The following is a 24,987-nucleotide window of genomic DNA, read 5'->3' as shown; positions in this document are numbered from 1 at the left end:
TATCGGTAAGTCATCAACCTTTATTTATTTGATGATTTGGGTTTAGGTTAATTATCATATGTGAATGGGTCAAACTTATGAGTTTTGTGTGTTGTTTTGGGGTTTGATAACCCAATAACATATCTAAATATTAAGATCCAACTTTAGATTTATTGACACAAAACTCTACATATACTTTGAATTCAGTTATAGTTTGAATTGGATCATCACATGTTTTAAGTGTGTTTTGATTCAAATTAGCATTATGTGGATCCAAGATTATTTAGTTTGGGTGACTATAAATATCTTAATGGGTGTTCCAATTGGATGCCTTTACGGTATAGACCTGGTATTGGTCTAGTTTTAATTCTCTGTTCGGACAACATAATACTTGATATGTTCATATCTAATTCTATGATGTATAGATTCATTAAACTTTGGATCCTAAGAGTGTGGATTTGGACTATAGTCAAGTCCAAGTGACCCATGAATGTACATGAGAATAAACTTGATAAATAATTAGTTTAAACATGTAATATTACATCAATCCAAATAAATAATAGGCTCATGATATAAATTTTGTACTTGCAATTGGGTTTATTTTGAATGTTTTAATTTTGTTATTTTATTTAATAACAACACCATGAGATCCTAGAGTATCTTGTTGGATATGCTTTGTAAATGGTTAATGTTATGAATCCAATGTCCTTTCTTAGTTGATGGGTCTATATAGTGAAATATTATGGATCAATGAATCTAATGGATTTTGACTATAGTCAAATCCTATATAACCCATAGTTTTGTTTGAGCAATCTAAACATGCACGAATCTATATTGGATCTTGAAATGCTTTGTGTATCACATATTGTTTTTATATGCTTTGTATTTTGTTCATATTCAGTTTTTATTAATATATGGATTCGGGATGACCTTGTATTAGTCCAACTTTATGATGAACGAAGTTGGATTGGATCATATACTATTGGATATGATGCTTGGAATAAGCCAAATTCTAATAGACTTGGTGGGATCCAATAAAACTATATTGGATCTGCTTAAACATGAATGAAATATGTTCGTGATACGAGAGAGTTGGATCCATATTAGCACTATGAGATCTAAGAATGTTTGTCATATTACTTTATTGCATGTGCTTATAGTTACTCCTTATTTAGTCCTAATTATATGGATCTATTGTGGTTCCAAATTAGAATAATGACATTCAAGTTTATTTAACTTGGTTGTGTGAGACAATACATGTTTGATGCATACATGGTTTGGATAGCTTCTTATTGGGTCTCCTTATTTAATGAATCATTTGTTGGATCCAAAAAAATATAATATTGAATAAGTGGTAATGATCCCTTTGAATTTGGAACCTAATGACAGGTTTTGACTATAGTCAAACCCTATGTGATCAATGTTTGTTGTTATAAGCTATTTAAACTTGCATGAAGATATATTTTTCACTTCGGATCATGTTGAATTTGATGATAACATCTCAAGTCAAGTTTTGGATATGAACTCTAATGAATTTGGATATGGTCTCTTGATTGGATCCAATGATGGATCTAAACACATATGTACATAGGCTTATGGTTTAATTGCTTATGAATGAGCTTATAATGTTTGACACATCAAAATGGCAATGAGAAAGAATAAACAACTCTTATTAGATGTGGATCTAGTGAATTTAAGGACTTAAACTTTAATCCTAGTACATATTGCTTATAGTGAGCACATATTGCATAATGCAATGCATTATAAAAGTGGGGGCTAAATTAGTTGTATTATAATTTTACACATGTGTGAATATTTGTTTGCATATAATGATAAATAAATCATCATAAATTATACATTGTATGGTTTTCTTGTATGAATGCATAAAGGGATATTTTCATGCTTTATAATTTTTATGCATGGTATGCAGCATGATTGTATTCATTTTTTTATGATTGTTTAGATCGGAATAATATCGACCAAAACATGATCAGGTGGTAGTTAACCTGATAAAACTAAAGCATGTTGCATGAGATGTTGAGTATAATGTACATGATTAGTGAAAGTACAATCTATGATGAAAACTCAAATGTGAGAGTACTTGTCAAGTTTGACAAATCAGAATTGTTTATGGATTCAAGAGTTGATGAAAATTCATGTTACCCCATTAGTGTGAATATGGACTATGTGCAAAATAATTGGCAATGATGTCCTATAATCATGGAAGGGTTATAAGAGACCCCATGACTAACTAAGAATATGAGACTTATATGTTACAATGAGTTGTAAGTAAGGCAACCTAAACGATACATATGCAAAATAATTTATCATCGTGATACATATTTGTTTGCTCTAGAACTATAGACTGTATAATTATTATTGTAGTAAATGTGAATTGAAAGTATGCATATGAAATTGCACATTAAGGGTTATGAATGAAATCTTGGCATGATGAATAATTTATATCGATATGGAAGATAGTTTTGTGATATAAATCATGAGTAAGATTGCACGCAATATACCTCACGATGTCATGAATAAAGCATAGTATATGTGAATAAATCTCATGGTCACATCATATATGCATGGTAACTTGATAAATTTATAAATCTTGATTAATACAACATTCTTAAGATGTTATGATCATTTTGTTTCACGCATGAAATGATGGGTTCTAGTATGATAGAACAATCTACATAATTATGTAATAAATTATCTATAACATGTGTGAAAATTCTCATGACTAAAAATATGATATAACTTTTAGAAATGTGCAAGTTTATTTGGTTGATGTTTAGCTATGTATGCTAAGGATAAATTATATTTGATTATTTACCTTTTGATCCATTGATAAAGGTAGTTTGTGAAGATGTCTTTGCAAGACATATAAGTCAAATAGGATTAAGTATAAATAAACATGAATAAATAATTCACTTGATGTATGAGAAATCCTTATAATGCTAAAGCTTACCCCATATGGCCAAGTGGGAGATGTTGGATCCAAGTACCATATTCAATGTGACCATAGGGTCTCACAGATAGAACCCCAAGAGCTACATGGATGGTGACTCATTAAGGATTATAATTAGGCCTATTAAGTAAGATTAACGTAAATAATAATCTTATTTTAATAGCTACATATATAACATACATGGTGATTAATCAAATCCTCCATGGTTGCCTATATAAAGCCATGGACATGGCAGGAAAGGATAAAGAGCAATCTTTCTGAGGATTGTGAAAAACCCACACTTAGAGATGAACTAGAATTGCTCAATCAGTTAGAGTGTGTGGCTTCACAAGGTTGGAGGTTCAACTCCACCTTCGAGCACATTCTCTATTATTCGGTAAACCTTCACCAAATATAGGTTTGGGACTTGCTAAGTCCTTATAGTTTTAATTGTTTGTTGCTTGCTCCAAACCTCCTATTCAAGTATCTTTGGGTTTCACACAGCTTGCCCAGTCAATATCGATCCTCTTTCAACTGGACTAAACTGAAGCAACACTATCTTGAAAGAATTTTCAGTGGCAAGAAACTTTAGTGTTTGTTGGAGCTGTTGAGCATAACAAATCAAAGCCGAAGACATATGGAACTCTAAAAAAAGGGGCTTCAATAGACATGATTTGCATTGTTCCATATATTAGAGCATTTTTTTCTGATTTTATATGTTGATATTTGTATATATGTTCCTATATATTTTTTAAATTTAAATGTACTGTATTTTTTCTAAGTTCTTCCCAAGAATTTGTTTAATTTATTGTAAGATTTTCCTTTGTTGAGAAAACTCACAGTAATGAGATTTATGATTATGCTTTAGACATGCTTTAAATTGTTGAATACCACTATTCTTTATGTATTATGCAAGCGTCTTACTATTAAATTCATTGCTTTCATCTATTTGGAGCATATTGATTTTCTTTTCAATTTATATTTGAACCATTATGTGAAAACCATAAATCTTTCATAAAACTTTATTTGAATTTAGAGGATAGATCCAAGTTACATTAGGAATTTTCATCAATGAATAAATATATTACTTTAAATATTGAAAAGAGACTACTAGGACTGGCATATCATAAGTCGCATTAAACTAACAAATGATCCAATACAATGATTAATCATAAGTAACAATGAGAGCTCACACCTACCTTACCCACTCGACAAGGTATGTAAGTGCAGAATTTGACCCAACTTGCCCTAATCATCTCTCTCCAACCAGACCTAGTTCAAATTTAACCCTAAGTCAACTCACTCTCCTTAACTAACCCACCAAAAAATCAGTTTTTTCCTTAATCCCAATAAGAAAAAATAAACCTGATACCCAGACCGGTTATTGTCAAATCTCATACCCAAACCCAAACTCATTTTTTCTGTCCTCATATTTTTATCTCTCAAACACTGATGAGTCAGACCTTCAAATTTTACAAAAGCATTCTTCTACCTGTGGTGAGACTTGTACAAAATTCTCATAATTTTTTGTATAGTATTTTAAGAGAAGTAATATTTATCTCAAGGTGTGACAAAATTCAGTCTCCAACCCTGCAAGTAGAAAACCCACAATTTGACCGGACTGTATCTTTTATAATACAAACCCTACAACCCTGAGATTTTAACCCGAGTTAGCCCTAGGTATCTGAAACCTCCCCATAAAATTTCAGCATTTTATCTATTGTAAATTAAGAGTTCTTAATTTTTTCCTGAACCCTATCAGAAACCAATAGGACCAAACTCTATTTCCAACTCAACCAACCTACCTAAACCCAGGCTTGAACCCAGTTTTACCTCATGGGCCCAGGTGCACATTTTCTATATAAAAGACCCCTATATTTTTCATAATTTTTATTTATCATTTCCCAATTACAACCTTTCGTTCACAATAATGTTGTAGTTAAAGTTCATTTAAGTGATGCATGCACATTTTCTATATAAAAAACCCCTATATTTTTCATAAATTTTATTTATCATTTTCCAATTACAACCTTTGTTCACAATAATGTTGTAGTTAAAGTTCATTTAAGTGATACATGGAGGGAATTGAACATAACAAAAAAACAGGACATGTTTGGAAGGCTTGTATTGAGATGGAAATACCATTGGTGTGTTGACAAAATAAAAAATAAAAATAAAATTAAACTGGATCGGATTAGTGGGTTCACTGTTCGTCTTGAAAGTCCGATCCGGTTTCTGAAATGCTTCTCGACCATTTATCCAGACGGACGAACCTCACAGATAAAAATATCCCCCCTGCTCTCTCTCTCTCTCTCTCTCTGGTATAAGCTGAAACGTGCACTGCTAGACTGCTAATCCTTCAGATACCCTCTAAAATCATCATGTTTTCCTTATCCTTAGCTGTTGGCACCACTCTTAGATAATCCCACTTTCTATTTTCTAATCAATTTCCACATCCAAGCTTGAGTATCAACAACCACGACCAACAAAATCTTCTCTCTCTAGCTTCTTTCTAACACCCCAATCATAAGACTGCAATCTCTCTCTCTCTCTCTCTCTCTCTCTCTCTCTCTCTCTCTCTCTCTCTCTCTCTCATGCCTCCGGCAAATTCCTTTACCAACACACTTCCTTCCACTGCAACAAGAAACATTCAGAGTTTGCATTTCCTCTGACTTTGGCCCAAAATGTATGTCTCTCCAGTTCTACAACCTCCCACACTCTATCTTCCTCATAACTTGTCCACCCGCAAACCACCGTGGTTTTACACTAAAAACCACTCCAAACCCATCTTTTTTTCATCCACCCCACAACAGGCAGAGCTTACCATACCCCCATCCTCCAACACAAATCCATCTAGTACTCTCCCCTCTGCAATTCACCAAATTCCTCCAAATTTCACCTCCAAAGACCTTATCAGCATCATCCACAGGCTCAATGATGGTGGAACCGCCATCGACGTCTTCAATTGGGCATTGACGCAGCCAGATTATGTGCCCGAAGCTTCGCTAGTCGAGGCAACTTTGCGACAACTGGGAAACGAGGCGTCTTTTGATCGAATGAAGGGTCTTTTGAACGAGTTGAATCTATCCGGGTGCAATATCACCCCAGGTATGTTCTTGATCTTCGTAGAAAGTTATGAGAAACTGCATCTGATAGATGAAGCGGTTGGCGTGCTTAGTGAAATGGAACAATTCGGGATCGAACCCGATATCTTCATTTACAACAACCTATTGAATTTTCTTGTTGATGAAAACCAGCTAAAGATGGTTGAGTCTGTGTATTCTGATATGGGTAGGAGAGGGATTGACCCAGATGTTTCTACTTTTAACATTTTGATCAAAGGATTGTGTAAGGCCCATCAAATTAAGACTGCAATTTCTATGGTGGAGGAAATGTCCGACTATGGTTTGGTTCCAGATGAGAAAACCTTCACCACCCTCATGCAGGGATATATTGAAGAGGGAAATCTAGATGGTGCAATGGAAATCAAGGAAAGAATGACAAAATCTGGATGTAAACTTACCAACGTTACCGTTAACGTCTTGCTTCACGGGTTCTGCAAACAAGGGAGAGTAGATGAATCTCTCAATTTTATAGAGGAAATGACCAGGGATGGATTCTATCCTGACAAGTTCACTTTCAACACTCTTGTGAATGGGCTGTGTAGAGCTGGGCATGTTAAACATGGTCTTGAAATATTGGATGCAATGCTTCAAGAAGGGTTTGAACCTGATATTTTCACGTATAACACGTTGATATCCGGGCTTTGTAAATCTGGGCATATCCAAGAGGCCATGGATGTCCTGAAGGAGATGGTGTCGCACAATTGTTTTCCTAACGTGGTGACATATAACACTCTGATAAGTGCTATGTGTAAGGAGGATAGGATCGAAGAAGCTACTGAACTTGCACGCGGTTTATCAGCCAAAGGCCTTTTACCGGATGTTTGCACATTCAATTCTCTGATTCATGGCCTCTGTAAAGTCGGCAAGCTCGGGATTTCCATGGACCTGTTTCAGGAGATGCAGGAGAGTGGGTGCCCACCAGATGGATTTACTTACAATATGTTGATCAGCACCCTCTGTTCTAAAGGAAAACTTGAGCAAGCCCTTGCATTGTTGAGAGAAATGGAGTCCAAAGATTGTGCCCGAAGTGTGGTTACATACAATACCTTGATTGATGGGCTATGTAAGAACCAGAGAGTTGAAGAAGCAGAGGAAATATTTGATCAGATGGAGCTTCAAGGAATTTCAAAGAATGTCGTGACTTACAACAGTCTAATTGATGGTCTCTGCAAGAGTGGAAGAGTTGAAGAAGCTGCCGAGCTAATGGATCAGATGATAATGGAAGGATTGAAGCCAGACAAGTTTACATATAATTCATTACTCTCATTCTTCTGCAGAGCTGGAAATATAAAAAAGGCAACTGACATTGTTCAAACAATGACTTCAAATGGTTGTGAACCAGATACTGTAACTTACGGAACCCTAATTGGTGGTCTGTGTAAGGGAGGAAGAGTACAGCTTGCTAACAAGCTACTGAGAACAATTATGATGAAGGGGATGGTTCCAACTCCACAGACTTACAACCCAGTAATTCAATCACTGTATAAGCAACAAAAGACAAGAGAAGCCATGAGACTCTTTAAAGAGATGGTGGAGAAGGCTGGACCTCCCAATGCTATCACATACAAGATTGTGTTTCGAGGTATATGTTGTGGAGGAGGGCCCATTGGTGAAGCTGTTGATTTTCTTAAGGAGATGATGGACAAAGGTTTTTTACCAGAATATTCTGCATTTTCCATGCTAGCTGAAGGCCTCTGTGCTCTATCAATGGAGGACACACTGTATGAGCTCATTGATCTGGTTATGGAAAAGGCTAATTTCTCTACTAGTGATATTTCTATTGTAAGGGGTTTCCTTAAGATTTGTAAGCTGCATGATGCAATGGCAGCTGTAGGTCGTGTCTTGAAGAGCCATAAAACTAGAGAAAGATCATAACAGTAAGTGTATCAGGAAGAATTTTTGGTAGCTAGCTCGCTTATTCAGACGAAGCTTCGCTTTTCCTTTTTTTTTTATCCTTCTGCATTGAGTAGATTAAACTTCTTATTTTTGTGTGGGAACAACAACCCAAAGAGCATCAATGGGAAGAAACCAGCTGAAACGAATGTGCTATTATGTATCATATTCTAGAGAAGTTTTTTATCCTTTTCCAAGTATTCTTCCACTTTCTGCTGCAACTGGAGAGAAGATATGGGGATTTATTTGCCTCATTGGATGAAATTATCATCAGTTTCAGAGGTAAACATTCCCAATACCTCCAGGCTTAATGCTGTTATCATTGAAATCTTGCAAAATGATCTTTGCTGTTGAAAAACTCGGGTGTTCCTGTATTGATTTGATTCACATGAAAATATATATCAATTGCCATTAAATTTATAAAGGTTGTCACATCACAAAATACTTAGCAAAATGCACACGAGTATTGTAGTTTCATGCCCATACTCACATTGATGCCCCAATCACATAATTAATAGCAAAATGTACAAGTATCATGGTTTCATGTCCATGCTCATAGTCATGCTTCAATCACTAGTAATTTGTATCCTGAAGCATTCTTTGAGTAAATATTATAGGAAAAAATGTTAGTTGTTTATCCTTGAGAACACGTGCCTCCTCAAGGAATATCACCACTAAAACTCTCAAAGAGCAAAATGAGGAAAGAAATTCACAATGCCCCAACCATCCTTGCCTAATTATTATTTCCTTTTTCTTACTTGAAATGGTTGTCATGGGAATTGGGGGATGATGAAACTGAGAAAATGTTGCAGCAATTTATCAAAGGGAGCCTTTGTGACATGCATATCAAAGATCTACAAAAAGAATTAAGACTAACACAATCTGCACTTCCTCTGGATTGGATGAACAATTGAGAATACGTCTGTCTCCATGGATGATCCCAGTTTTGTTAGTGCATCAGTTGTCAATTTCTTGTTCCTGTATATATGCTAATTACAATTTTTTCTAAGATGTTTACCTGTTGGATTTGTGCAAAATTCAAGTGACAAAGTCCATTTCAACTCATTCTATTATTAGTCATTGCTAGATCAACACAGAAAAGCCATGTCGAGCACTAACATCTTACACTTTGAAGTAAAACTTGAATGCATCCACAACTTGCTGACAAACTCACCTAGCATCTGGTGCATATGGTCTCTAAAGATGCATCCCCGGTCTGAAACCCTGAAGGCAGTAGGAAATATTCATTCTGCTTCATCATGGCCTAGCCAAGTGGGAAACATGCCAAAGCCACCAGATCTGATGAATCTTCTTTATTGGTTCATTTATGTTCATCTTGATACAACTGACTGGTGTTTATGGAAAGAACACTGATTTTCTTGCATCTTTAAATTATTTTAGTTGCTCGTATATTAAATCTTATGGCTGCAAATGAGATTTGGATTACATAAGGGTGTGTTTGAATGACAGATCTGGTGTGAGGCCCACACCAGTTCTGACTTTCACTCAAACAGAGGACCTCAAATCCCTGATCTGAAATCCCCATTACCATAGCAAATCCCGATTTTCTGGCCCCGACATGCAGGGTCAAGCCAGAGATACGCGAATCTCAGACCATGGGTGTCAAGGAAGACTAGTTCTGACTGAATACCAAGGCATTCAAACACACCCTAAGATTCACAGAGATGCATCGGTTCCACAAAGCTGGTAAAAGAATAAGGCATCTTCATGAAATGCAGAACTGCTGCTTTTGATTTTTCTTTTTCTTCCACACTTAAAGCTACCATTATGTAGCCATTTAGAAGGTCCAATCCCCACATAAGCAGAGTCCTTCGCCACTGATATTCGTAATATCATTAGCAAGATGAATAGATATGTAAATAGCTGAGAGCTGCAGGGCATCCTTCTGCTGCTGATCATATTTTTCTCATCATATAACCTAAGATTTAAAGATAATCTTTGACCAAGCTCAAGATACTTCTAACTTGGCCAGTTCCCATGTCATAGGTGCATAAATAATGGCATAGCTTTGAATCCGTCATTGCTGGAAATCAGTTCTCGTCTGTTCTTCCTTAGTGTTGTGGTACCAAACCCATTAATCATAGGTCTTCCTGTAGTGCATGACCTTCCAAGAAGATGGGTGGTTAGGGAGACGTTCCCTAATATTATTTTCTTCACTGAATAAGCATGATCTTCCTCCACAAATTGTAGACTACATTTAAATAAATTTACTGGAAAAAACTTCCTGTGTGCTTGATGGATGATACTTTGGAAATGCATTTCAAAATGTAGAGCTTAATCACGGAAGACAACCCTTAGTGGCATATCTTTCTCTCCACCAAGAATCAATATACAACCAAGAATCCTACCAAAATCTATCTGGTTCCCAGGTATTATCTTGTTTTAAAAATAGGAAAAACCTTCATCAGTAGGGTCTTCAATCTTCATTAAGATGGTAGCTTTTTCTAGTTTATCAACTTGCTTTATTCCTCTGACAAGCCCCATAAGTTCATTGCAGAGGTATCTTTTACAAGGTGAACCCTCTGACTTATTATCCTCCTGCCTCACATGATCTAGTTACTTTGCTTTAGCTTGTAAGGCATCAATTCTGTCATAGGTAGTTATATTTGTTCTTGCATGAAAGAATTCTTACTCTAGCCAAAACACCCTTCTGAAGAGTCAATATTTTCTCCTTTTTCAAGAGATCCAGTCTACTCTGTGGCTCCAATGATTCTTATACCTGTTCATTAGTGTGTCTGTGAGAAAGGCGTTTGGGTCTCCCTCCCTTTTCTTCATAAAACAAAAGCAAGAAAAGAAGGCAAACAGTGACCAGTCTGCATAGTTTCTTTCTCACTTTTGTCATTTTTCAAATTTGAAATTCCTGTTGAGCTTTGTCGACAGCTCAAATGTTAATGCTCTAACCAATGTAGTTCAAGCTTGAAGATCAAGTTTGTCCACTTCATTCTTACCGTGAATATTGGTGTGGCTCAAATGGAAGGACCTACTTGCGGACACACTACACATAGGCAGGACACGTTTATAATCAACCAGAATCCAATATACGGATGATGAATACGCAGTCTCCAGATGTGCCACGGCTCAAGTAGCTAATATGCAATTTCTTCTGTCTATCAGTGGATGTTAGTCCTTGAAATATGTTATTATAGGCTGAAGCTTTATATTTAAGTCCCATAGTACAGCCTTCTTATTGACACTAAAAATTGAGATTTGATTTGTCGGCCTTCAGAAATCTGTGGCCTTCACCAAAAAGAATGATCAAATAAACTTTCTCCATCATTAAAATCTTAAAAGCTACCCTCTTTTCCTATGTTCATAATCCTCTACCTTTTTTCTTGGTGCATTTTGCTTTATATTTGCTCTCCCTTCATCTGAACCAAATCCACATGCTAGTTGAAGCAGGGACTGGGAGCATCTATTACTTGTTGCCAAAGAAAACCGATCCATCCAATGATAAATGCTTTTGGGACTGACCTACTTTTTCTATTCTTTATGATTTGATGATGATTCTTCTATAATCAACAGATTAGTTTCTCTCATGGAGGCAGAATTGAGCATCCAAGACTGTTAAGTTTGCTGTTGATGCAAGCTACGATATTTTAGGACTGCATCTTCAGAACAGTGGAAAAATGGTGGTCAACAAGCAAGCTCTGAAGTGCAAAGACCCAAAAGACAAACATGCAACCACTTGTGATCACTACCTCAGTATTCTTGCAAATCAATCTGCATTCATGGAAAAGCAATTTGTGGATTCTAAGGATGTACCATGTGATGGTTTCCGTATGATTTTTAGGTCAGTGTTCAGTTTTCAGAAAGTGTTCACACGGACATCCAGTTGCATTCTGCAAGCAAGCATCACAGTGAGTGCCTGATATAAAGGCTTTCTTTTCTTCTTCATGGACATCCTTCAATTAGGTACTTTAAGCTCTTCATGATTTGGAATTTGTGAACTGGTACATATAACATAAATGTTTCTGATTTCTTGAAATTCTTCATATGGACAGCCTACAGGATATCTGTTTATGTCTAATATTTGCTCTGGAGTAATATTTCCTGTGTAAGTCTATCAGTATCTCTATCGAATGAGTGCATTAAAAAAACTAAATATCGTCTAGGCTCAGGCTAGTCTTCCAAATGGAGGTTTCCTAACCTCCAAAATGATATTTTGATATCATGATTAAGCATCTTAGATGCCTGACATACGACCTGATCAAATTTCCCAATTTTTAGCTTAAATGCTAGGAATTATGAGAAATCAGGCCTCTCGGTGATCTTGCACACTGCTAAAACATGTGTGCATTACTGTCACCTATGCTAGTGTATTAGATTTCAAGTTTGAGCTAACGATTACATGATTGAAAGTCGTCTAGAAAGAAAAATTGCCCCTATAACTACTGCCACTAGTGAATATGGAAATCTCTTTTTATGAAATGTCAAATCTTCTGTTAATCACTTTAGTATCCCTCTCTTTGCACTCATAACAGCACCATGATGCTGAGTTGATTTTTAGATTCTTTTGAGGGACACCCTAACGCTGTTCTTTAGATAATGCTACTGAAAAATCAAAATTTGAGTGTTGCAGAACCCATGAATTGCAGGGACAGTAAAGAGACTTCGAATAAATGTTGTGGTTTTGCTTGTTCCTGTTAACAAGTCAAGTTCGCATTTTCAAACGATTTTTCTGTGAATTTATCACTATTCAATCGCAAGAAGTTCAATTTCTCACTGGTACTTGCAACTATGGCTGCAGTTGAGCACCAAGAAAAGAGACTTGAAATAAATGCTGTGATTTTGCTTGTTCCTGTTAACAAGTCAAGTTCGCATTTTTAAACAAATTTTCTGTGAATTTATCACTATTCAATCGCAAGAAGTTCAATTTCTCACTGATACTTGCAACTATGGCTGCAGTTGAGCACCAAGAAACTTGAAAGCCAGCTGCACCATTGAATTACTGATTTACTTCTTCGAGCAGGATTACATTGTTCGGTGGTTTCAAAAGTTACACTGCTTGCTACTTCAACGAAAACAGGAAAATCAGTAAAATCAGCATGTGATGTTTTTCCACTTCAGAATAAATGAATGAATATATGATACAATGGATGTGTTACAACAATTGGATGCCTCCAATGAAACCTTGTGTGGAGTGCGACTTTGACAATGCAACTCCTTGCACATCCAAAATCTACAACACAAATTTTGCCCCCAAAAATTTGGCTCACTTCAATGGCCTCAGAAAAGACCTTCAAAACTAGTAAAAGAATAAGGCATCTTTGTGCCAATCATTTCTCTACACCGAGGAACAACTCTCGGCACAGGAGCTGATAATTAAAAAAAATCTCAGCAGCCAGATGCTGTTGATCACAATGATAATAAAGGGAGCTCATTTTTCGGTGGCAATCCATTTCTAACTTGTTCATCAGAAGAGAAACCCCTTCCCATAAACATGTGCATATTCCACACCTCATGAACACATGGCCCACTTCTTGGCTGCTTGCCAGGACACTGCCTCAAGTGGACCCTTGGGCAATTTGTTAAAATTCTCTCAGGACCTGGCTTCCCATGGTACAGCAAGTTAGCTCCAGCCTCTATCACTTCATCGGAGTATATCAGGTACGCATTTCTCAAAGAAGTATGGGAATCACGTAGTTGACACGAATAGAATAGAGGAGCGGATGCATGAAAAAGTAGCCAATTCAAATCGCTATACAGTTTAACCATTCTCTATATTCCCAATCTTGCAGATTCCTTGAACAAGAGTGTTATATGTAACTCTGTTTGGCATAAGGCCCCTTCTCATCATATCATCCTGCAGCTCAAAGGCGTTTCGCAGATACCCATTTGCACAGCACCCATGTATCAAAATATTATATGCCACTGTATCAGGATTCAAACCTTTATCAATCATTTCTTTCCACAACCTAAAAGCCTCCTGCAAGTCACCCATCTTGCAATACTCATGAATAAGAATTGAATATGTAATGCAATCAGAGGGCACTCCATTTTCCATCATCTCTGCAAGAAGCCCAACTGCTTCTTTAATTCTACCTGATCTGCAGAATCCCATTACTAATATATTATAGGTGACTGTATTTGCTTGGTATGCATGACACATTCTTTTGTGCAGATTCAGGGCATCTGTCATTTTTCCTTCCCTAGCATATAGATCAAGAAAACATCCAAAAGTCACCTTATTTGGACGGTAACCTGTGACCAACATCTCCTTGCAGAGTAGCTCTGCTTTATTCACATACCCTGCCTTACACAAGCCATGTATCATAACAGTATAAGTTATCACATTGGGCACGCATCCATGGATGACCATCTTCTCCCACACCTTAAAAGCTTCCATGATGCTTCCCTGTTTGCAGTAAGCATCAATGATCATTGTATAGATTGTCTCATCAGGTATCATTCCTCTTTTCTCCATGTCTTTTAAAACCTTAGACAATTCTTGCATTTCATTATTCTTGCAAAATCCAGAAACAAGCACACCATAGCAGACTAGGTCCAGTTGAACTCCTCTGTCTTCCATCTCTTTACAGATAGTATAGGCATCCTTTACTCTTCCTTCCCCACAATATCCATGGAGGAGAGCACTATAACACACTGCATTTAGTCCTTTATAATTTTCTGTATAGATATCATCAACGAATTGTTTTGCCTCTGAAACTCTGCCAGACATACACAGAGCACTAATTAGAGGCCGGTAAGTATATGAGTCAGGTTGAAGACCCTTCTGTACCATTTCCTCTAACAGCTTGAAAGCTCTTATGGTGTCCCCTCCTCTACAATATCCATCTATCAGAACATTGTAGGTAATCTCATTTGGCTTCATTTTCAGTTCCAACATTTCATCAAACAGTTTGTGAGCTTCGACCATCATATTTGCTCGGCAAAGACCGCTAATTAGTGCAGTGAAAGTGTAAGTATTCGGTAGTACACCATGATCAGGCATTTCATACCGGAGCTTAAGTGCATTCTCAAAATCCCCCACTGCACAGTATCCGCTTAACATCGATGTGTAAGTAACTACACTTGGTGACAGTCCGGTATCGATCATCTCCATGAACAGGCGCTCCGCCTCATTCATCTTGCCTAACTTACAGTGTGCATGAATCAGAGAATTGTAGGGATAAACTGTCATTTTAATCCCTTTCCTCACCATCTGATCGAAGAGAAGAAGCCCGTCATCCAATCTCCCATTCTTGCAGTAAGAATCAATCAGAATCGAGTACGTAATATCATTAGCCATTAGACCTTTCTTCTCCATCTGATGGAAAAGATCCTCTGCATTATTCAACTTCCCTATCTTACATAACGAATTAAGCAACGCATTGTATGCAAACAGATTGGGTATGATCCCATGTTTCCCAAGAACACCAACAATTTCAAATGCTTTCTCGGTCTCCCCTTTGATTCTCAATCCATCGATAACGCGAGAGCAAGAGGCTTCGCTGGGAAGAATTCCGATTCCAACCATCTCCTCGATCAATTCCGCCGCGCCATCAACATTCTCAACCTTACACAGGCCAAGAACAATGGTGCAATAAGTAACAACATCAGCATTCAATCCCTTCGTCACCAGCGATCTCTTGATCTCGATGGCCTCTGCAACTCTCCCCATCTTGCACAACCCATGGATCAACATATTGTACATAACAATGCTGCAATTCACACCCTTCTCCTCTGCTTCAGCCACCAAAATCCTAGCTCTATCAACCTCCCTTCTCTCGCAAAAACACCGAACCATCACAGTATACACGAAACCATCCGGGCAGAGACCGGCTTCGACGAGCTCTCCGTATACCTTCTCCGCCAGATCGAATCGCCTAATTCTCACCAAACCGTTCACAACCTCGCAGAACGCACGAACGCTGGGCAACAATCCAAGGCTCCTCATAAACCCTAAAACCCTAACCGCGCGCAAAACCCTCCGGTTCTGGACGTACGCCCAAATCAACAGATCGAAGCCGGAACTCGACGAAAGACCGCATCTTTTCCTCGCGGCCATCAGCGACTCGCAAACCTCCGTCGACGGCAACGATCGGAGGAGCAGCGCCTGAAGAACCGTGGACGCCGGCCAGAAGAGGTCGGAATCGAGCAGGGAAACGATCAGGATGCAGAACGAGAGCGTCGAGTGATCGAACTTCCGGTGAAGCGCCAGGAAATTGAAGAACCCTAGGGATAGCTTCGCGTCGTCTATGGTTTCGACGAGCACGTCCTCGACGTGGTGCGGCTTCAGATTCTGCGAGACGAAGGGGTTGTCGAGCGAGAGGGCCCAGTTCCGCCGGTCACCTCGGACGATGGCTCGGAGGACGGAGAGTAACCCTCGCTCCCTCTCCTCTTCGGCCGCCGAGGAGCAGAGACGCCTCCGGCCGGCGAGGAAGGGATGGTCCCGGCCGATCCTTCTCGCGGAAAGGATCTCAGCCCCGAGGAGAACGCCGATCGAGGTCGTCGGGAAACGCAGAAGCCGGAAATCCGTCGGCATTGGACGGCGAGGTTATCTTTTTTGATGGGGTCCTCCTCGCCGGAGTCCGGCGACTGTGGGTGGAGTGCGGCGGGTTATCTCCATCCCTTCGCCTTCTCTACTCTCTCTATCACCCGAAAGTTAAAACGGTAATTTCTCATTATATTTTCAATTTCTCGTGAGTTTTTCCATCAAAAACATAAATATCGAATTTTATATTTATTGTGAAAACACTGTGAATTTTATTTTAAAATATTGTTTATATTTCCTTATAAAAAATAATTTTAAATTTATTTTTTATTGTCAAGATTTTGCCCAAAAAATGCGAGATTTAAAAAAAAACTTCTCACGAGCTTTTGGCTGCCGATATTTTGCCATTTTTAACTTTTGTCACTATGGCTGCAAGACATAGCCCATGCGTTATTTTCAAAGAATATTTTGATCATTTGAGATGGGTGACAAAATATTATGATATATTTTGCAATGTTTTTTTTAGAAATCTAGCAATATTTGTCACACACAATAGAAAATTAAAAACAATTTTGAGTCGGGGCGGGAGGGTTTTGAACAATGTTCACATTTGAATATGATGAGGCAGATGCAGGGTGCAAATCAGTCGGGCTCCAACCCGATAAGAAATTGATCAATACATATTATTGGATCCGGGTGCTATACATTAGGGGTGTCAACTGGTCGGTTTGGATTGGATCCAGGTGGAAGCAGACTTGGACCCAGTTTTTGGGTATGGTATTGGGTCCAGTTTCGGGTCTAATTGGGCTCACTATAAAAAAACTATACTCAGATCCAATAAGAACTACATAAACCAGACCCAGTAAAACCATATTTTTTATCATTTTTTCATCTAAAATTTGCGGGTTTTAATCAGAACTTGGGTCGGGTCTGGGTCTAGTATAAAATTTCACAAACTATACTCAGGTTTATGGATTTATCGGACCTTCGGGTCCAGACCCGAGTCTTAATCAGGTCTTATTATTTGTTACCATACCTGGACCCTGTAGAGTTTGGTTCAAGTAGGGACTGGGAAAACCCGACCCATTGACACCCCTAATATACATCCAAATCCGAGGTTCAGAAAAAAAAAAGGTCACATTTTGTCATAATCTAGTATGAGTCAGATTATCAGAGTTGATTGAATTGTGTCACAATTCTTTGACATTTTTGTACATGTATTTGTTTGTATAGGCCAATATTTTGTGAAGATTATTCTTTAAAAATTATTTTGATTTATGACAAGATTTCATCTTACCCAACAAATTCTAACAGTGACTTGTTACATTGATCACGGGGAAGATGGGTTGGGTGGAAGAGAATTGTAGAGATGAGAGAAATAAAAGAGAGAAGGGGAATTCTCACCGAGGAAGAACCCTAATGGGCTAATCCCAAGCTCAAAGAAGGTAGAACCAATGAGCTAGAAAGAGATAGCCCAAGGAGAAAGAAGGATCAAGCAAATGACATAACCCCATGAACCCCACAAAAAATAGAATACCCATCACTACTTTCCATATAATGGAATACATGTGCAAGAGGAAACTCAAAATACCACCCAATAACCTTCTTTTTCACAAGTAGACCAAGTCCAATAAAATGGCATGTTATTAATTCCATCATTTTCAAATTTAAAAAATAACAGTATTATACAACAAAAATGAATGTACTATAAAACAAAATTAATGTATTTAATGTTGTCATTTGCTATACAGCTTTTTAGACAACTTATTGAGAGATATAAAGAGAGGAACAAATATTTGTATATGATTTTTATTGATTTTGAGAAGACATACAATAGAGTACCTAGGGATGTTCTCTGGTGGACAATGATGAAGAAAGGTGTTTCTCTCAAGCATATTACTATAATTAAAGATATGTACGAAGGAGTAGTAACCAATGTCTGCACTTGTGGAGGGGTGACAACTAATTTTCCTATAACGGTTGGGTTACATCAAGGATTTGCATTAAGCCTTTTCCTATTTGCTATAGCGATGGATGAGCTTACGAGATCAATTCAAGAAAATGTATTGTGGTGTATGTTGTTTGCTGATGATATTATTTTGATCGATGAGTCTAGAGATGTGGTTAATGCTAAGTTAGAATTATGGAGACATGCATTGGAAGCAAAATATTTTAAGTTGAGTAAGAGTAAGATAGAATATATGAAATGTTGGTTTAGTAAGCAATGAAGTAGTGATGTGAGTGTAGTGAAGCTTGGTGAGCAAGAAATACCGATGGATGACTGTTTCAAATATTTAGGATCTATCATTCAAAAGTATGAAGAAATTGATGGATATGTAAATCATAGGATAAAGGTTGGGTGGATGAAATGAAAAAGTGCAATTGGAGTGGTGTGCGATCGTAGAATGTCATTGTGATTGAAGAGAAAGTTTTATAGGACGACAATTAGGCCCGCTTTACTATATGGTACGAAATGTCGGGTTGACAAGAGACATCATATTCAAAAAATGAGTATAGCGGAGATGCGTATGCTTAGATGAATGTATGAAAACATGATAAAAGATAAGATTCAAAACGAAAAGATACGTAAGAAGGTAGGCGTTGCATCCATTGAAAATAAGATGAGAGAGAATCGTTTACGGTGGTTTGGACATATTCGGTGAAGGCCTAATGATGCTTCAGTTAGAAGGATGGAGAAATGAAAAAATATATTAGTTAAAAGAGGTCGGGGTAGGCCTAAGAAGACTTGAATGAAGATGATAGAAAAGAATATGAATGTTTTGAACCTCACTGAGGACATGACATTGGATAGAAATGATTGGAGGAGAAGGATTCATGTGGAAGACCCAAAATGATTTTTATTTTTTTGGTTCATATCGCCGACCCCAATTGTTTTGGGATAAAGGCGTAGTTGTTGTTGTAATGTTGTCATTTTTGGTATTGCTAGAAAAACCTATGCACATATTGGATTTTGTATATCCGAAAAATGACCTTTACTAAAAGGAACATGTATATCACATCTATGAAGTTCAATTTAGTGTAAAATTTGAAAAAAGGGTTTGGGCAAGTTGATTGTAGGTAAAATGGGAAACATTAGCCTTTGATGTACGTATACCTATTGTTGAAACCAGTTAAAGCTTAAATGATGCCACAGTTAGAATCATATCATTATGAATGTGGTTTTATTAGTGTCGAGAGGCACTAAATTATTTTAAGAAACATCACTAATCTTGTTGTATAGAAAAAGGTTAGAGTGACTCCAAAAAATCGTAGACCTCATTGTTTTTTCATTACTGGAAAAGTACGTACACAAGTTAGATCCAAACGATCCAAAAACCAGTTCATGCTAAAAAGAGCATCTAGATCACATTTATAAGGTTCAATTAAAAAAATGGTGTTGGATAAATCAATTGCAGCAAACAGGGCTTTTTGTACATATATTATTCTCTTATAATATTTGTTGTCTAACACTATATACAATAAATTGCCTTTTTATAATCATATAAAAAATTTATTTTGCCCACATGGGCTCTGCTCATGTGGTAGGGGTGACTTGTGAATGCGAACGTCCCAAGTTCGAAAGTAGTGTCCCTTGCCGCAAGGTCAAAGATGGGTATACTCCTCAGTCTAGGGTTTTACCAACTTGAGGCCAGTAAATGTGCATTCAGTGATGAGTTTTTTTTTTCACTTGGTCTATCCAAAAACAAAAATCAATTAGGTGTAGGGATGGCAGTGTACCGGGGAAAGCGGGGCCCGCCTCGCCCCGTTTGGACCGGGGATGGAGGCGGGGACGAAGGTTAAAATCCATCCCCGTCCAGGGGTGGAGGCAGAGATGGACGTGCACTTTTTCCCGCCCCGCCCTGTCCCCACCTCATCCCCGCCCCGACCACTTTTCCCCGCAATATCCCCGCCCCACCCCGCCTCATCCCCGTTTGAACCAGGGATGGAGGACATGAAACAAGGATGAAGGCGGGGATGGAGGATAAAATCTATTCCCCGCGGGGGATGGAGGCGGGGGTGGAGGATAAAATCTTGAGGCGGGGCTGGGGTGGAGACCTTGTCCCCCGCCCCACTGCCATCCCTAATTAGGTGTGTAATAATTTATTGTAAAGCCCACCATTTGTAGGTCATCATGGAACACTAATCCCACTAACAATACTCTTACTAAACCTACCGTTTTATCCCCAAGAGGGATTTGGTCATTTGGTAGAAGCGACTCATGAATTTCACATGTATTTTTTTAATATAACATTATGTGTTTGAAACTCATGAGAGTGTGTTGTTTGAAGTAGGGGTGTCAACCGTTTGGGTTTACCTGGACCTGACCCTTACCAAACCTTATAGGGTTTGGGTATGGTGATAAATAAGATGACCCCATTAAGACCAGGGTTTGGACCCAAATGTTTGATTAATACATAGAGTTGGGTATACTTTGTGAAATTTTATACCAGACCTGGGCCTGACCCAAGTTCCGATTAAAAGCATTATTTAACTGGGTATGGCCTGGGCCTGGTTCATATAATTCTTTCCGAGTATGCTTTTTCTTATGGTGGATCCGATTAGACCCAGGTCCAGACCTGATACCAAACCCTAAGATTGGGGCCAGGTCTGGTTCCTCAAGTGAGCTTGAAGCTGGGTATATTCCCTAATGGCTAAGGGTGGCATGAAAATTTATGCCAATGAATTTGGTCAACGAATTAGTTTTTATATAACAAATTTCAGGTGCCTATATATACTTACTACATGTTACTCATTCTTAATTTAATTTAGAGTTCAAATTAATTAGATTGAGTCCAAATAAACATCCAAACTGCTAAATTTTAGTTAGATTGGGTAGCTCCATACTTTATTTGATAAAACAAATGATGCATCAAAGGTAGAGACCAATCTCAATTTGGATAGGTAGAAATTGAGGGGTCTTCTACATTGAGTCTTAATTTGGGTATGATAACATTTTGCTACAATTGATCGTTATAATCCCAATTAGGTCATTTTTGGTATAGACAGAAGATATATGTTTGCTACAATTGATTGCACCTACAATGCACATCGTTTTGACTCAATCTCACCTTGAATATGCATTCAACATAGTTGATTTAGTTGGGTCAACCCTTGGATCCTGCTTTTTCGATGCAAAACCATGTTTATAAATTCGATAACATTTGGTGCATTTTTGTTTTTGAATTTATAACTCGAAGAAACTGCACCAGACACGAAGACCTGGTCGCGTTGTCTAAGACTACCATACCTACGGTTGTCATGCCGGTATAGTAAAACTCAAAGGGACGACACCCATGAAAATCAAACCTTGACTGCTCGTCTAGTAGCTAAGGCCCACCCCAATACGCCAACCCCCATTGGGGCATTTAAAATTGACTAGTTTAAGTGCATGGATTTGCAACCCAAGAATGGATCCATGGTCAAGCTCCACAAATGACATTTTCAAACCCCTAAGAGTTGGGCTCGACCCTATATGCCTAGGCGGCTTGAGTCCTAGACAGCTTGGATCTCATGCATCAGACAGGGACAACGTAACAACAAACCAACATGACCCAACTTGGAGTTGTTTTTCAGATGGGCTGACCCGCTTATCGATGGGCCAAGTTGGTCCGGTCAAGTCCATCTCCTCAACAGACTGCATCGGGCCGCGATACTTGGATCTACTTTAAGGCCCATCATGCACGATATACAAATAAATTGGATTTAATTTGGATCTGAATACAAATCCAACATAAAAATATTGTCTAGAACCTGAGCCCAAGCACAATAAGCCATACCATATATATATATATATATATACAAAAATGCCACATATTTTTACGATATTTTAGATATACCACGGATACTTGAGAGTCTCATGTTGTGAGAGGCAGGCTCAACTCCTGGCTTCCCCTCATCGCATTTAACAACCTTGATATATATATATATATATATATATATATATAAGTTATATTCGGATCCGAATCTCAGAACCAATCCAGGTTCTACCTTCCTAAAACAATGGCTCATATCCGGGATCTGAGATCAGCTCGAATCCGACCCATTTCACAGTGGCAACACCGTAATATCCCCAATAGCAGTTCCGTAGTTTCTCAGTTTACCAAGTTTGATCTTTTCTGCGTCCTGCCCGCGGATCCATGACGTTGGCAGAATCCGCAACCGTCGATATCATTACTTATCTCTGCCTTAATCAACCGCCACCGTGACACCACGTCATCCATCCGCGCCAAACTCCAATTCGCCAATAAGATCCGTTCCCTCACCTCTATTTATACATTTCAGAACTCCTTCCCCAACCCACCAAATACTCTTTATCTTTCGCTCTTTCTTCCCCTATCTAGGGTTTCTGTTTACTCCATTTGTTCCTCTATCTCTTTGATCCTACCGTAGCGATGGCACCAAAGGGCGAGAAGAAGCCGGCAGAGAAGAAGCCGGCGGCGGACAAGCCGGCGGAGGAGAAGAAGACGGTGGCGGAGAAGGCCCCTGCGGAGAAGAAGCCGAAGGCGGAGAAGCGGCTGCCGAAAGAAGGCGGTGCCGGCGCTGGTGACAAGAAGAAGAAGAAGATGAAGAAGAAGAGCATTGAGACGTACAAGATCTACATATTCAAGGTGCTGAAGCAAGTGCACCCCGACATCGGGATCTCGAGCAAGGCCATGGGCATCATGAATTCCTTCATCAACGACATATTCGAGAAGCTTGCCCAGGAGGCATCCCGGCTTGCCCGCTACAACAAGAAGCCCACAATCACCTCCCGGGAGATCCAGACTTCCGTCCGGCTCGTCCTCCCTGGTGAGCTTGCCAAGCACGCTGTATCTGAAGGGACCAAGGCGGTTACCAAGTTCACGAGTTCTTAGGTTTTTTTTAGATATTATGGTTTTATATGTTTTTGAATCAGACCCGTAGTTGGTTTGAAAATCTGATGTTTTTTTTTTCTTTTTTCCATCTTTTTTGCTTTCTCCTTGTTTTCTGACCTTCTGGAATGTAAAGGAACTCTGCCTTTTGTTTTTTTCCGTTCTGAATTGATGTTCTTGTGTTGAATGCCCCTGTTTTTCTTGATCTCGTTTCTTTGCTTGTCTCTATCTCGAGTCGGGTGGTTTTTAATTGGAAAATATATGGTTTTTGGCTCTGTTCAAACATCAAACTGTTTCCTCGATTTTAATATGTAGTGGAGACTCGCCTGTGTGCTATTAATTAGAAGCAAGATTTGTTGCGAGACGGGTGGAGTGATTTGATGTATTCGTTAGAAAATCTTGATTTTGTTTAGTTGTCATTCGTGATTGAATGCATTGTTTAACTTAAGGAAAGAATTGAGAGGTACCTCTTTGATCTAGTCTTGTTTCAGTGTCTGCAATGTGAAACTTCACAAGCATGCCCCTCCACCCAACATGGATAATTTCCCATTGACTTTAATCTTGTTGGTGTGAACTCAAAATTCCTGGTTCAACAACAATATATTTCTCTCAACAATTATGCATACTATCAAGTGAGGGCAACCTCATATAATTCGGATAAAGCTTGATGATGATGATGATGATTTTGATGGTAAACTAAACATATTTGTTGTAATGACAAAAAAAGGCAATTTGTTAGATCCATTGATATGCTGATATGGTCTTGTTCTTTTTGAATTTAGGCTTGGGATTCAGTTGGACATCTTCTGTTGTATCTGTCACTACATCCGTGTAAAATTTTATATGTAAAATACAACCTCTAAATTACTTTTTTTTTTTTGATGAATATTAATCATATAAAATTTGAGAAATCTGAGCTGTTTACATCCCTATATAGAATTTACAATATCCCACCTGATAATTCAAAATTTTAACATGGCTTCTAGACCCTCGGTAAAATTCCTCAAACTGCCCGCTAGATTTCGACCAGAAATCGCCAAGGGGATTGCAAAAATACAATTTCAGCCATAACCACCATTGCTGATACTTACACATTCTGTTCCACCTTCAGTCTTTTTCCAAAAGCTCAACTTCGATCTACAACATTGACTCATTCATATCCATCTCACAGTTCAATCAATGCCTTGCCTACATGATCAAGGCACCACCTTTGTTGACGTTCCAAACTTATCTTCGGATTTGGTAAATTTGGTGAGATCCACTCGCCATCTCTGTGGAGAAATGCACGGCATCCTCCTGGTTATGAAGTCTGGATTAGTTTGATACTTTGTTGCTTAGTGTTGTTTAAGATAGTTTGGACATAATTGCTTGGAAAATTAGAAAAAGAGAGATCATTAAAGATTTGGAAAGAGGCAGCCAGAAGCGGTATGAAGGATTATAAAGTGATCAAAGTTATAGTTCTCGATATGCAAAAATTAAAAAATAATTCATAAAACTGACTGCATGAATTGCGTGTGGAGGATAAGGGCCAACTGTTTGATGAAATGCCCTAGAGAGATTTGGTTGTTGGAATAGAGTATCTTCTTCTACAGAGGACTTGTGGTTGATGTATTGGCAGCATTTGATGGAATCCAGCGATTGTGCATAAAGCTGCACAGCTCCAAGAGAGGTGCTATGTTGCCAGTGATTTCAAGGATGCTGATGAGTTTGTCGCGACCCTTGTTTACTCAAACA

General features: G+C 38.3%; 3 protein-coding genes across 3 annotated transcripts; 2 read left to right on the top strand and 1 right to left on the bottom strand.

Annotated features, from left to right (window-relative positions):
- The first annotated feature begins 5,200 nt into the window (after positions 1-5,200).
- Positions 5,201-7,975, top strand: LOC149823367 (uncharacterized). Its single transcript, XM_090018792.1, has one exon. It carries the CDS (start codon positions 5,614-5,616, stop codon positions 7,927-7,929), a length of 2,316 nt encoding a protein of 771 aa, XP_089874918.1. The 5' UTR covers positions 5,201-5,613; the 3' UTR covers positions 7,930-7,975.
- A 5,700-nt stretch (positions 7,976-13,675) lies between these two features.
- On the bottom strand, positions 13,676-16,453 carry LOC149823366 (uncharacterized). The gene has a single exon (XM_090019931.1). It carries the CDS (start codon positions 16,451-16,453, stop codon positions 13,676-13,678), a length of 2,778 nt encoding a protein of 925 aa, XP_089876057.1.
- Positions 16,454-22,705: 6,252 nt separating this feature from the next.
- On the top strand, positions 22,706-23,410 carry LOC149823365 (histone H2B-like). The gene has a single exon (XM_090020036.1). It carries the CDS (start codon positions 22,795-22,797, stop codon positions 23,254-23,256), a length of 462 nt encoding a protein of 153 aa, XP_089876162.1. The 5' UTR covers positions 22,706-22,794; the 3' UTR covers positions 23,257-23,410.
- Positions 23,411-24,987: the final 1,577 nt, after the last annotated feature.

This window comes from Nuphar pumila, chromosome 10 (assembly GCF_984573655.1).
Source record: "Nuphar pumila chromosome 10, dmNupPumi1.hap1.1, whole genome shotgun sequence".
NCBI lineage: Eukaryota > Viridiplantae > Streptophyta > Magnoliopsida > Nymphaeales > Nymphaeaceae > Nuphar > Nuphar pumila.
This window is presented reverse-complemented; position numbering and strand designations above follow the sequence as displayed.

Bases quoted from the DNA above. Each gene is read 5' to 3' on its own strand.
- LOC149823366 (XM_090019931.1), bottom strand. From the start codon at position 16,453: ATGCCGACGGATTTCCGGCTTCTGCGTTTCCCGACGACCTCGATCGGC.
- LOC149823365 (XM_090020036.1), top strand. From the start codon at position 22,795: ATGGCACCAAAGGGCGAGAAGAAGCCGGCAGAGAAGAAGCCGGCGGCG.
- LOC149823367 (XM_090018792.1), top strand. From the start codon at position 5,614: ATGTATGTCTCTCCAGTTCTACAACCTCCCACACTCTATCTTCCTCAT.